This window comes from Vombatus ursinus, unplaced genomic scaffold (genome assembly GCF_900497805.2).
Source record: "Vombatus ursinus unplaced genomic scaffold, bare-nosed wombat genome assembly UNPS02014830.1, whole genome shotgun sequence".
In the NCBI taxonomy this organism is placed as follows: domain Eukaryota; kingdom Metazoa; phylum Chordata; class Mammalia; order Diprotodontia; family Vombatidae; genus Vombatus; species Vombatus ursinus.
The window spans coordinates 49,539,315-49,554,454 of NW_020954608.1; the positions used below are offsets into that span (position 1 = coordinate 49,539,315).

At 34.4% G+C, this 15,140-nt stretch overlaps 1 protein-coding gene across 5 annotated transcripts in view; it reads left to right on the top strand.

Annotated features, from left to right (window-relative positions):
• The window catches only part of EPS8 (epidermal growth factor receptor pathway substrate 8), a 263,667-nt gene that overhangs the window by 233,834 nt on the left and 14,693 nt on the right, over window positions 1–15,140 (top strand). For all 5 annotated transcript variants that reach the window (XM_027838793.1, XM_027838797.1, XM_027838794.1 and 2 more), the window contains one exon: window positions 5,424–5,567. In XM_027838793.1, the coding sequence (XP_027694594.1) occupies window positions 5,424–5,567 (144 nt within the window). The remainder of the gene's footprint in view (window positions 1–5,423; window positions 5,568–15,140) is intronic.

Below are 15,140 nucleotides of genomic sequence, written 5' to 3' on the forward strand. Positions count from 1 at the left end.
CATTCCAGACATGAAGGACCACCTCACAGCAAATAAACAGAAACAAGCAGTAGAATAAAATGTACAGGGAACAGCTGGCAGGTTGTTTTGATCATAACAGAAATTGTGAAAGGGAATATTCTGAAATAAGACTAGAGAAGTAGGTTGAAGCTCTATTGTGAGAGGGCTTTGAACACCAGACTGAGGGTTTTGTGTGTTAGCTTAGAAGGCAATAAGGAACCTCTGGTATTTGAGCAGTGAAGTGACCTGGATCTATCTTAGGAATATCCATTTGGCAGTGGTGTGGAGGAGTGATGGGAAAGAGGAGATAATGGAAGCAGAGACCAATCAAAATTCTTTTCTGTAGTCTGGGTGAGAGATAATGATGATTTGAACAAAGGTTGAGTGAATTGAAAGAAGGGGGAGGGAGGCTAAAGATGTTGTTGAAGTCGAATCTGTGAGACTTGGATACTAAGTAAGTATGGGGGGAGTGAGAGAGAGGAAAGATTCAAAGGACACTCCAAGTTCATGAATATGGATGATTTGAAGGTTGGTGGTATCCTGAATAGATATAAAGAAGTTTGGAGGAGTATGAGTTTTGAGGGAGAATATATTGGCTTTTATTTTGGATATATTGAATTTAAGGTGCCCATGGCCCATTTAAAAAATCAGTCCTGTCCAGGAGATAGTTGGGCAGTTGTTTGGGCTAGATATATAGATTTGGAAGTCAGCTGCATAAAAGTAATATTTATACCCATGGGAAATGAAGAGGTGACCAGGTATATAGAGGGGGAAAAAAGGGCCTTGAATAATGTCTCGACATAGTTGGAGGAATAACAGTGGATAAATAGGAAAAGGTTGGTAATCTAGCAAAAGAGATTTAGAAGGAGAAGCAAGATGATGCTGTGGTACAGAAACCAAGAGAAGAGAACATCCAGGTGGAAGAGGTATTCACAGCAGTGTGTGTTTCTCACCCTTTTTATATGTATGTGTCTCATCATATATTCTTCTCATCTAAGCATAAGCAATACTCAAAACAAATCATTTTGTTGCTGTTACTAATATTTACATATTTGTAATTAGCACATTTTGTTCCTATGGTTCTAATTTCTTTACTTTGCCTCACTCTATATAAATCTTCCCACTTGATATAGTTTTCTATACAATAGCAACATTGTCAGAGAAAGTATGCTGGTCTGTTTGGATGTCTGTTTGGATGCCTGCTCAGACCCAACGTGGAATTTCTTACACTTTCACATGAATGTCCCAAAAGTCTTAGCGAAGTTATAAGATTTAATAGTTTTTCTAAACTTTAATAGCCTAAAAATGCTCTAAGACTTTTGGGACATCCTATATATACAAAAATATTCTAGTAAGCAAATGTGCTTTGCAAAGTATTAATCAAATCAAGTCACTTCCTACCAATCTCTATATTCTTAATATTTGTCATTTCTGATAGTGGAATGCTATTTCATTGTATTCATATTGTACAGCAGAGGTGTCAAGCACACAGTTTACAACACTTCCTTGAATGAGGCTGAGAACTTGATTGATAGAACTTAGCTTGTTTCCAACTGCTGAAAAGGTTTCTGTTTATATCACTCCCATTTGGTCATATTTCCTTTTCTAATTAATGCAGATAGCAAGCAGCTTTGTAAACACTAGAATATAAATTAATTTTTCTAACAGTTGAATCCAAGTAATTGCACTCTCTTTACTTCTCTTCCCCTACCATAAGATCAAGATGCATTCTGATTTTATTTATTCCAAAGCACTATTTTAATTTTCTAAATGTTGATTCTCCAAGACTATGGCTTTGTTTCTTTAATGCTGAATTTCAAGATAAGATATATCTATGTAGAAGTTTTATTTAACTGTTATTTATTTTAAAACATAAATGTAAAAAAAGTTATTTAAGTTTTATTATTTATTTAAGTAAGTAGCAAAGGTTATATCTAAGGCATAGCAAAACTATGCTGTACTTGGTCAATTAAGCCAAATAACTGATCAGTTCAATGAGGAAATAGGACAAAATATTTACTTAGTGTCATGTAGGAAAAAAACTCAATAAAGGAGCAATTTTAACTGAGATAATGAGATGAGATAATATTAGTAAAACACTTAGCACAGTGCATGGCTAGTAGTAGGCACTACATAAAAATTTATTCATTTTTCTTCCCCTTAACTGAGTTATTTTGTTTGTGATGGTGAGCTAGCCAACCAGAGAAAGAGGTAATAAAATGACTTACAAAGATCATTCAGCTAATCACTGCAATAGTCTTTGTGGTAGAGAGATTTATTCAGACTTTGACTTAGTTCAAACTAGCTTTATATTTTGATATTCAAATTTCTGACCAATCTGAATCTTTTTTTTTGGTAGTTTACCATCTTGAACTGATTCATAAGATCATAGATTTAAAGCTGGAAGGGACTAAAAGACCATGTAGTCCACCTCCTGAATCAGATACTCTGACAGGGCAGTTTCTCATGTAGAGTACTCTTCCCCATCACCTCATCTAGTACATTCTTTCCTTTTCATTAACTCATTAAAATGCCACCTCTTCTATAAGCCCTTCATGTCATCTGCCACAACCCTTAATTCAAATATGAAATACATTTTAGGTTTCTTATATTATTACATTATACCACGTTTGCGTAGTTGTCTAGTCTCTTGCATATCTTTATTTGATAGTTTTGGAGTTAATCACCATTAATGTTAGATTATTAAGCTCTAAAAAGAATAGTTTGTATGTGTTTAATGCCTTTGATCAATTTGCAATAAGGAATATTAAAAAGTGATTGCTTAATAAAAATAAGATAAATATGATGGAAATTATTATCAGAAAATCTGCCAGATAAACACTCTTAAAGGAATTTTTTGTTTCACCAATATCCCTAATTATAATCTCTGTTTTTTTGTAGCTTTTGAGAGAGAGAGAAGGAGAAGAAAGGGAACAGAAAGGAAAGGAAAAAAAAAGAAATGATTACCTTTTTAAGAAGCTAATTTGGGAATGTACTCCTATATGTCTTAAGTTTCAAGATGATTTCTAGGTTCTTCTGTCATTCTGCATTTTTGTAGAAAAATCTTGTTTACTTCGAATTGATATGTGAGGAAATACAGTGGAAAGGACACTAGATTTAGAGTCAGGGAACCTAGGTGTGATTTCCTGGTTCTGCCACATATTATATGAACCTGGATAATTCACTTGCCTTCCCATGGGCCCCACTTAACTTAAAATGGGGGAGAAGGTAGACTAAATGCTCCCAAGTTTTCTTCAGTGCTGTATCTATGATCCTATGATCCTTTCTTGGCTGCTTGTAAATTGTTTTCTCGTTAGCAAAGTCTTGAAATTTGTTAGTCTTAAAATATGTTCGAGTGAGTTGAATTTCAGATTCATCTGTGTTAGCTGCTTGTGAAATCTGTCAATTTGTAATCAGTGTCTCTTCTTGGATTTTTTTGGAAATATGTGATTTCTAGAAATATAATGTTTAAAAAGTCTTTTCTTACAAATAAGGCTTTTGGGAAGCCAGATGATTCTTAAATTTTCCAATCTCTTTCTGTCCTTCAGATTCTTTTCGTTACATAGCTTTCAAATAATTTGTTTCAGTCGAATAATTTTCTGGCCTGGTTCTTCAGCTTTCCTGTTCTTTCTGTTATTTTTCTTCAGTAAAACAATTATATTTTCATTGAAATTATTCCTTTATTTACATTTTCAGGAACACTTCTAAGGTGTGGAATTTCATCATTGTCTTTTTTTGTTTTTAGGCAATTGGGGTTAAGTGACTTGCCCAGGGTCACACAGCTAGTTAGTGACAAGTATTTGGTCTGAGGCCAGATTTGAACTCAGGTCCTCCTGACTTCAGGGTTGGTGCTCTATCCACTGTGCCACCTAGCTGCCCCCATTGTCTTTTCTTTAGATTAAGTCTCAGATTTTTATTTTATCTTATGTTAGTATTCCTTTAATTATTCATTGTATTTTGGCCTGAGAAAATAATAGCATTTTTGAGCCTACTGTTGGGGGTATTAAATTTTATTTTTCTTCTAGAATTTTTGTTTTAATTTTTTCTTACCCATAATATTTTCATTGCATTTTAACTTTTTTGGGGTGGGAGGGGGGACTTTGAGTATTTTTTTCTACAAATAACTTTTAAGGTTTCTGATAATTTTTTAAACTCTTTTGATTATGCATTTAAAGGTAACATTGAGGAGATAAGCTTGAACTCTCATTCTTCCATCCTCCTAGAAGTGTGGTGCTTTATATTTGCATAGCACTTTCAAATTAGCAAAACACTTATATAACTCATATAATGTTTCACCTTCATAGCAATGGTGTGAGCTGCTTGGGGAAAATAATGTTATCACCATTTTATTGCTGAGGAAATCTCCTACTTTCATAGAGAGAAGTTATGGTTGTTGGGAGGATCAAATGAGATAATAGTTGTAAAGTGCTTAAAACAGCACCTGTTTACACATAGTAAGTGCTATGTAAATATTAGTTATAATAATAATAATATACAATAATACATACTTATCAGTAGTGTTGGTATTGAGTTCCATAAAATCATCACCTGCTAAATAAATATTTTACTTCCTCTTAACTTCATCTCTTTAATGATGATAGAATACACATCCCCTTACTTTTTGTATCCTAGAATTTGATTTGCCTTTGCCATATGTACTCGACCTTTATCTTTCTAAATTGAAAAGTTCTCATCCTTTAGGCTTTCTTATATTATAATAATAGCTCCTCCATCTCTTTGACAACTTTAGTTGTCTTTTATAGAATTTTTCCTACTATATTTCATTTGATATTAGGTGTGCTATCTGAGCCACTGGGACATTTCAGGTTCATGTACACTGTGGTTTTCGATTTGGATCCAGGAAGACCTGGGTCCAAATACCACCTTGAACATTTACTAACTGTATGACTGTGGACACAGTTCATGTAGATCTTTCCATCCTTCTCTGTATTCACACCATCATGCACCACAGTTTTAGTTATTTCCCTATTGATGGGCATCTACTTAGTTACTAATTGTTTGATACCACAAAATATGCCATTAGAAATATTTTAGTACATATGGCGACTTTCTTATCAATGGCTTCCTTGGAATATATGCCCAATAATAGAGTCTCTGATTCAAAGGTTGTAGACACTTTAGTTACTTTGTTTGCATAATTCCAAATTGCTTTCCAAAACAATTGTACCATTTCAAAGCTCCATCAACTATGTATTAGCATTCCTATCATTCCACAACTCTTCCAACATTTAACTACAGTCATTTTTTGCCATCTTTGCCAGTTTGCAGGTTAGAGGATGGCTTCTATTATGTTTTAAGAAATGAAAAGTCCTTGATTAATATTCTGCGATACGCCAATAAAAGTGAAATTGTAGTCATAGGTTAATGTTGATATTAAAGTGATTTCTTAATTTTCTTTACAGATTCTTGATGATAGAAAACAATGGTGGAAAGTTCGAAGTGCAAGTGGAGACTCTGGATTTGTGCCAAATAACATTTTAGATATTGTAAGACCCCAAGAGCCTGGATTAGGGCGTGCTGATCCACCTTATACTCATACTATACAGGTACTATTAATTTCTTAATGTAATTTTGACTACATGTGGGCAAGCTACAAATTGATCATTATGGTATAGTAGGTATAGAGTCTGGGAAACTTATATTTAATTCTCTTCTCTGCCATTTCTTGGCTATGTGATGCTGGGAAAGTTGTTTACTCTCTCAGTTTCCCTAACAACTCTCTAAGACTGTAAGTGGTAGAGAAGGTACCATTCTGCATTGGAAGAGAAAGGTCATCGCCATGAGCAGCATACAACAATGAAATCACAAATCCAGTCAAAAAAGAAAGGCAAGGCTTAATCACATTTTGACTCTTAATCACTGAAATTTATTCTAGAACATCTCTTATAGCAGGAAGAGGAAGTGACAGATTTATGCATAGCACATAAATATACACACAGCCACATACATATTTCAATTAAGGAAAATACTCATTGCTCCAAGCTTTGGTAATAAATAGCTGTTTCCCTGAAAGCTGTTTTGCCACATATTTTAGAGAATTAATACTCCCACCCCTTTATCTCAAGCTTGCCCTTACCGCATTCTTTCCTGTTTGGGTTTAGGAGGTAGGGCTAAGGGAAGCATACCAAAACTTTGTAAGAAGATGGGGACATCTATTCAGAGCTGAGAGGCCTTATTGAGATCATCTAATCAAACCTCATTTTACAGATAAGGAAACTGAGGCCTAGAAAGATTCATAGTCCAAGAAATCTAATACTCGGATCCTATGTGCCCTACAACTGGTTTTCCTATAATCTCTGCTTAGCTATAACCTGCACTGACTACCAAAGATATGTGACCAGTCTGATTCAGAAGCTTCCTTGCTTTCTGTTTTAAAAATTAAAATGCAAGATATACATAAAATTAATATAGATAGAGGGAATATATATCTATCTTATCAAATCATACCAGAGACATTTCTGCAACAACTGCAGACTGTTATTGGGCTCCATATTCTCCCTGTAGCTTCAACCCATATTCCCCACTCCTGGGATTTTTGAACTATGGTGCTTTTGATTTAGTTATGCCAGGGGCACAATGGTACTCCACATGTGTTCCTTAACACTAATATGACTCTCTTGCCAAATTGCCTGGAAAAAACTGGGTTTTTTTTTAACTCCCTGAAACTTGGCAACTGATTTACATTAGGCCCAAGGATAATGGCATGAACATGTGTATAAAGTATATTGGATATGTCATGAAGTAGTTTTGTCTTATTTACAGTTTCAGGCTTGAAAGTAATAGCTTTCCAAACCCAAAATTGTGGTGAAGTTCTCACATTTTAGGTTATCTACATACTTCTGGCTAATTTGTTGATGATATTAAGCTTAAAACAGTGGTACACTTTTCCATTTGTTTGGACTGAATCAAGATTTCACCATAATTCATGGAATTGGCCATATGCAATATATAAGATGGAATTCCATATAAGATTAAATTCACATATAGAATATATATATTTGGTGGGTAGGTCAAAAATACTTTCAGTCAAGGAAAACTGATATTGAAATATGCTTATTATTTGTCCAAACTGTGTGCATGATATATTAAGTATTTAATTTTATGTTCATCATTTGTTATTAGCTATTAATGCCAAAGAAGGAGTTTGAATTATTTAAGGTATGGGATTACTTACCTTACCTAAAAAATATTTCATTTCTTGTAGGACTTTGAATTTAACTTTCTATCTTAGGTTTAGACATATTTTTCTTTAAAAAAAAAAAAAGAAGACAGCAAAAATTAACAAAACAAGTTTCCAGTTGTTTGCCTTTGGTATGTTATTGCTGTCATGTACATTTTATTTCACCTTCTGGATGCCTTAGCTTCTTGGCTTATCTATGAGATCATATTTACTTATTGCCTAACCAGTAACTGAGTATTTCTGCTTCAACTGAACTTATGTCTGTACTTTTGACTTAATTGGATTGGTTTTTATTTGTTCAACCATGTGGTTTATAACAAGAAGCACTGCATGAGAAAGACTGTCCTAGTGGATCCTTGTGTTTGTATTTGTGCATGTGTGTGCGCGCATGTGTTTAGGCATGCATAAGTGAAGGGCTTCCATTTGTAGTGATGAAGAATATATCCATCTACGTGTAACTAGATAGATATAGCCATAGCTATCTATTGGAGAGCTTTTTCTTTTTTTGGTGTGTGATAGCTAGGGGTGGGCAAATTCTGGCAAAATAACACCCTCCAATAAACATGTCAACAAATATTTAAGTATCTATATGCCAAGTACACATAAGTCAGACTGATTGGCAGTCAGAGATCATAAGTTCACATTCCAAATCTGCTTCTTTCCACTAGTTGTTTTTTAAGGTGAATATTAGACTAGATCATTTTTTATGGTCCCTTCTGCCTCTAAATCCAGATTTCTACTTTCAAAATCCACGAATCTCCTTATTTTGCTTTTCAATCTAGTTTGAGCCTATACTTCTGGGTTCTTGCTAGTGTCATAAGACATCTTTTCAATTGAAAAAGCATTTCTGCTTACAGTTGGTCAAGAAATATTCATACAAAGGGCTGAAAGACATTTGCTAGACAACAAATACATTCCCTTCCTCTAAACAGAACTGTAACTCAAACTACAGCCTTTGTGTGTAGTTCCTGTAAATAACTCCTCATATTCACAAGCAATTTTGATATAGCTAAGAGAGTTTTTAAAATTTGAAAACTTTGTTTTTCTTCTCTGAAGATAAGTGTATGTTTCTTTTGAGAGTTGCCCATTCCTAGCTATTTTTTTTAAACTTTTCAACAGTATTTGACTTAGTTATGTACATTTATGGTTGCAGTTGTGCATGTAAGTGATGGATAAAAAAGTGTGTTGAAGCTCTGTGTGCTTGTGTGTGTGTGTGCATGTAGGAGGGAGGAGTTTGGATTTTATTTGTTTTAGGTTTAGGCCTTACTTTTTAAAAGTAATTTCTTTGTTGTAAGATTAGGCTCATTCATTCTTTCTCTGTCTCTGTCTTTCTCTCTGTGTGTCTTTCTCACTTTCTTCTATAATATATTTTGAAGCTGCAAGGGTCTCTATTTATGTTGAAAACTTGTGTAATCATGCTGGTTTTACTCTGCTTAGCCTGTTTTGAAACGGTTTTCTTGCAATTGAGGTAGCACTGCAATTGTTATTTTGTGAATTTCACAGACTGATTTAATTCCAATAATATAAGCAGCAATGTATGGTAGTGAGCAGTTAACATAAATCACTCTTGCAACTCTCATTTCCCTTAGAAGCGATAACATAACATAAATCTATAACTAAAAGGAAACTCAGCAAGTCCTCTCTCCCCTGCACCCTCCATTTTACAGATGAGGAAACTGGGACCCAGGAAGGGTAAATGACCTGCCCAAAGTCACACAGGTGACAGGAGTAAGCATCAGAGATGAACCCAGGCCCATCTCAATGTAGTCCATATCCTTTCTCTCATTCTGTATGACCCTACTGTGAAAATAAATAAAATCATTATTTTCTACACACTTCAGCATAAATTATTCATTTTAACTGATTAAAAAAAGGCTTTTCTAAAAGATAGACTCATTGCTCTCAGCGAGCTTAAATCATAAAAGTTGAAAATGAATAGAATAGTTCCAAATATTAAGGTACTACCATATTATTTTGGGAAACATTATAATAATCAATATCTGTCAGGACTATCATATGCTTTGGCCTAAATCATGTCTCTTAACTCGGCATCCATGAACTTGGTTGTGGTATTTTTTTTTTTAATTTTGGACAAATTTATTTAAATAAAGTTGCTTTTCTTTGTAACCCTATGTATTTTATGCATTTAAAAACATAAATCTGAGCAGTCCATAGGCTTCACCAGACAGTCAAAGGTATCCTTGACATAAACAAAAAGGTTTCAATTGATGAAACAAAATACCTGCAGTTCATTGTAGCACAGTGACAAAATTTCAGCCATATCATGGATAAGCCACTGAAGCTAGATTCCTCAACCAGTGGATCTGATTTACTGGTACATGGAGAAGCTTTTGGGACAGCTAGGTGGTGCAGTGTATAGAGTTCTGGGCCTAGAATCAGAAAGACTTATCTTCATGAGTTCAAATCTAGCCTCAAACTAGAGTGACCCTGAGCAAGCCACTTAACCCTATTTGCCTCAGTTTCCTCATCTGTAAAAAAAATGAGTAGAGAAGGATATGGCAAACCAGTCTAGTGTCTTTGCCAAGAAAACCCCAGGTAGGGTCATGAAGAGTTGAATGGGACTGAAATGAACGAACAACAACAGCAAAAAGAGAAGCTTTAATCCAGTAGACCTCCAGGTTGAATGCTGTCATTGGGCTTCTAATCTATTGAGTGCTAATATTCCTATCAAGCAAGTATGGAGATATATTTTGGCAAGTCACCTTCCTCTCTGGTCCTCAGTTTTCTCCTCTATAAAATAAGAGATTGGAGTAAACCATTTATAAGGGCCTTTTTACCTCTGAAATTCTGGGAATCCATGATCTCAAAGCTCCAAGGAAACATAATGGCTTTTCAGAGAAAGGCTTGAGGAATCTGTACTGAAAAATGTGTAGCTAAAAACAAAACAAATAGTAGTCTATTGATAGTATTAATTTATATACATCAAAAATAAAAATTCTAGTATGCTTAAGTATTTGAGAGGATCTAATATGGAAGAGGGATTATATCATTCAGCTTGGCTGCAGAAACCAAAACTAGAAATATGGATCAAGTTAAAAGAGAATTAGATTTAGACTTGATATAAGAAACGACAATTTGAGTTGTCCATACTTGGAATGAGTTACTTTGGAAGTTTGCTGGAGATCTTCTAAGCAGAAGCTGAATGACCACTTGACAACAGTGTTATATAGGGTATACGTTATGAAAGGCTTGTATTAGCTGATTCTTCTGAGTCCCTTCCATTTCTTAATTTCTGTGAAACACATCGTGGGACCACCTGCTCTGTTGGGATGTAAGGCTGGCCTTGGGCTTATTCCTGGTACCTCCAAAAAATTTAGAGAAAGGGGTAAAAAACAAACTCATACAGTTAAAGGCAGTGACAGTTTGAAGGAGAAAGGTGATCACTACAGTGCTTTGTCTGACAGAATGATATCACTGGAAAAGATGTTAGGATTGGAGATGGAAGTGACTTTGCCATAAGCTATTTCTCCAACTGTGGGCAATTCACTTCATTACTTAGTAATACAATTTCTCATTTTGAACTGCTTTTCAAACTCTCATTTTGCCTTTCAAACTTCAGTTTCAAACTCCTGTCCCATGAGTTGGCATGACCACATCTAGAATTCTTTGAATGTAGGCCTTAACTTTTCAGGAATGGAGACTTAATTAGACAGGAATACAGACTTAATTAAAAGGCTTAATTAGAGCATAATATGAAATTAGTTAAGTAAGGTGATTTTCACCTTTGAAAATGGCTTAGGTGAGTTCTACCTATTCAACCCATGCATTTCACATCAAGAAAAAATAATATATGAACCAATTCTTTACAACTGTATAAGAAATTGTTGTTAAATAAAAGAGTCCTTGTCTTTAGCAAACTTTACTCAAAGAAGAAGCTTATGCTCACTCATGGTTTTGCTCCAGAAAAAATTATGTATTAGTTCCTTTTCTTTGCCCCTCTCTATGACACCTTTACATTAAATATTACTCTCAGACTCTTTTATCCTCCTATCTCATATAAACTTTTTCTCAGAGAAAGATCTGATGTCACATTTTGTTACATTTTAGCATGGATTGGTATGTTGTTGTGGTACCATTTGCTGTGTCTTTTACATTTTAAGCCTTTCCTTTAATTGTAGAAAAAAAAAGACTTGTCTTTATATTGTTTTTCTTCCTAGAAATTTTAAGGTTTAGTGACAGGTATTTGAAGTTGTGAACAGGGTGGGGACAGAGGAAGGAAAATGGCCTTTCCTTCTTATAATCATGGATTATAGACTGGGTATCCCCTGTCCTCATGGCACTGGGTAAATGTTCAATTTATTGAAAGTGATTTAAATGCCTACGATGTGCAAAGCACCATAAATAAAGAGGCAAACATCAAGACAGCCCTTGGTCCAAAGGAGCTTTTATTCTATTGAGAAGTACCACTGTACACAGACAAGTAAATGCAAAATAATTTGAGGGAGAAGGCACTAACAATTAGTTGCAATATTCATGGGTTGTTAGTTGTCTAAGATACCTGGTGATGTCAGTACTCTACCACATCAAACTCCCTCTCCTTTACTTGCTAGTAACTACTTTCTCTCTTTCAGTATGCATCATTCGTTTTTTTCTGACCCATTCTATAATTTTATGGTATTCTATCTATGGAAGGATCTTTGAATATTAGTTGTTCTTTCCTGAACAATTTTCATACTACACATGTTAAATTGTAGCAACACTTCAGTTTCAGACATGGAAATGGTGTCCATAAAATTTTTATGTTAGTTGGGTAATTGTAATTTAGAGGGTTGGCAGTTTTCAAATTCTATCACCAGTATACAATCCCTTATAGTCAAATTTTCTGTTTGGAATTCATTGCCCATGGCTTTTCTGCAATGAAGATACAAGCTGTTGGCTATGCCAATGAGCTTTACAGGTTCTGAAAAGTGTAACTAGTTGTAATCCTTAAAGACAGAAGAAAAAAACCTACAATAAGAAGATCTTGTCTAACAAAGTATGTCTTTTCTTACTCCTAAGTTATAGGAAAGGAAGAATAAGACAGAAGCCCATTTTATTTTATTGTTCAAAAGCTTAAACCTAAAACTTAAACTAATAATGCTTTCAAAATAAAACAAAATAGAGCCTATCTTCATGTTTGTTTTCAATTCGCCATGGTAGATAATAGTAATGAGGACCAATCAGAAAAGCTTCCAGTATTAATTCCTTTGGTTATAGGACAAGGAACACATAATTTCATTAACAGAAAAAACAATAAACCAACAACCAAAAACTTCACAAAGTCATGCTTTTTGTTTTCACATATAACATGTAATGATAGTATTATTTTCTTTTCCCCATTGTCTCAATTTTCTCATCTGATTTGCTTCATTTTCCTAATAGCAATTACTTGGAGAGCTGTCTGAGGTAATGCACATTCCCTTTGTGATAATTTGTTTTTAAGCTACGTGGTTGGATTCATCCTCTGGCTTTTCATCTCTTGACATGTGCCAACTATGGTTAGTTTTTAAAACAGAGTCTTCAACTCGTCCAGGTTTTTAAGACAAGAGCTTATAATTCCTAGTAACTTTAAATTTTACAAAGGAGTCTTATTTTATGTCTTCGTTGTTTTTATATACACAATTTACTCTCACCATGCAGTTTTTCTTCTTAATCAAAATTCTTTATACGTCTCTCTGGGCCTTGGTTTGCATTCTTAGCAAGCTTCCCTAATATTTGAGAATCTTGTTTTGACTTATTACAAGATACCTAAAATTACATCATAATCATGATAAAATCAATTAGATTCTGTTCAGTTCTTAAGCAATACTAAGTACAGAGTACTTTGCTAGCAGTTGGGTGAGCTACAAATGGAGCAATCTTTGCAACAGGCTTTCCTCATTTTCCTAAAAATTCTGCCCCTTAGAATGAAAGATTACTGTAACAACCTAGAACATTTTTATGGGTAGTATGTTTGGAGAGAGGGGCAACTAGGTGGCACAAAGGATAGAGCACAGTCAGGAGGACCTGAATTCAAATTTGACTTCAGACAGACAGACTGTGTGACCCTGGGCAAACCACTTAACCCTGTTTGTCTCAATTTCCTCATCGGTATAATGAGCTGGAGAAGGAATGACACACCACTCTAGTATCTTTGCCAAGAAAACCCCAAATGGGGTCACTGAGTCAGACATGACTAAAATGACTCAATAATAACAACAAATGTTTGGAGAGAAATGATGGAAAGATTGTATTCTTAAGGAGGATTTTATTTTCTTCCCAGCTTTAAGTACCCTTGACCCAGGAGAAAAAAAACAATCCAGGCACCCGATATATTTTACAAGCAGAGGTGTCAAAACATGAAACCCACGGTACTCCCAAGTAATCCTGAACCAGATTAAATTGTAATTGGTAAATATTGAACAAAACAAATAAAATGTAGTAAGAGATACTACATTTTAAATATTAAAATATATAAATATTTAAAATATTACATTTTAAAACTAAGACGTTATGTGGTCCAGTACAGATTACTGAGCCCAATTTCCATTTGAGTTTGACTGCTGCTTTACAGAACTGGAAATCATTGGGGCTAAGAGCTCTTTACATCTGTAACAAGGGGAGAATAAGAGAAAGGGAGGTAAAGATAAAGAGAGAGGGAAAGAAAGAAAAGGGAGAGAGAAAAGGGTAAAGAGCAGTTAAAGAAAAGTAAATACTGACTCACTTTTGTCTCCCAACTCAAAACTCCTAGCTAATGTCAAACAGCCTTTATTTATTTTTCATAATAAGCAACCTTGGCTATTGTTCTAAGTAGGAAAAGATGATGAGTTGGGGGGAAATGGGGAAGGGCGATAGTTTTTCATGATTTTTTTTCTTACCATTTGATGTGGAAAATTGGTATACATAAAAAAGACAGTGCTAGGTAAATGTCATTTTTTAAAAGTTTTTTTGAATGTGAATTTTTTCTTTAGAATTTGAAAAAACATTTTTTAAAAAAAATAGCTGGTTTCTTTACTTGTGGAAGGTGCTGTTTAATGTGTGATTACATATACCTCCTTGTTCTCCTACATACCCCATAACCCCCCCCCCCACCCCTCTCTAGTCCTCTCCCTTCCCCTTCATTTCAACCTAGCAGTTTCATTATGAAACAAGACCAGATGCTTGGGACAAAAAGATTTTAGAATACCTGCCTTCATACTTGGCTCTGACAGTGACACACAGTATGTTCAGGTTGTTTTTTGTTTTGTTTTGTCTTTATGAAATCACTTACAGGACAATAAAATACTAGTGGTTCTTGCTTTTCTGATGGGAGAAAAATGCAAATGCATTAGAGCATTCATATCAATGAGCATTTCTGAGTCTGAGCTCTAAAAAGAATTTAATCTTTGCCACTTCTTAAAGTAATTAGATGGCATGGTGGATAGAGCAGGGTACCTAAAATCCAGAAGACCAGAGTTCCAATCAAATACTTATTAGCTGTATGACTATGGGCAAGTCGCTCAGTGGTTCTCTGCATCAATTTCCTCATTTGAAAAATAGGCATAATAATAATACATGCTTCCCAGGTTTTGTGAGGATAAAAAAGATATTTCTAAAGACCTTTTAACACCTTTGAGCACTATATAAATGCTAGCTGTTATTATTTTTGCCTCAGAAATATTTATGAGCATGACATATCATAATTATGTGCATTAGAGTTTTAATGTTAAAGAAATATCTTATATCCCTTGGATTTTTTTTTTGTTTATAAACAATTGATTTTGGTAGTGTTTGCCATTCACGGTTCTATATTTTAATGACTTTATCTATTGGCACAAATATAGAAAGAATTTTTGTTTTTAATAGAGCTGGGATGTTCCCCCTTATTACACATTTAGCATTTCTTGAGGTTGAATGTCTTTGTTTCTGAAGAACAATGTAAACATGGATAATGTACATATTGATTTCCATTCTCTGATTC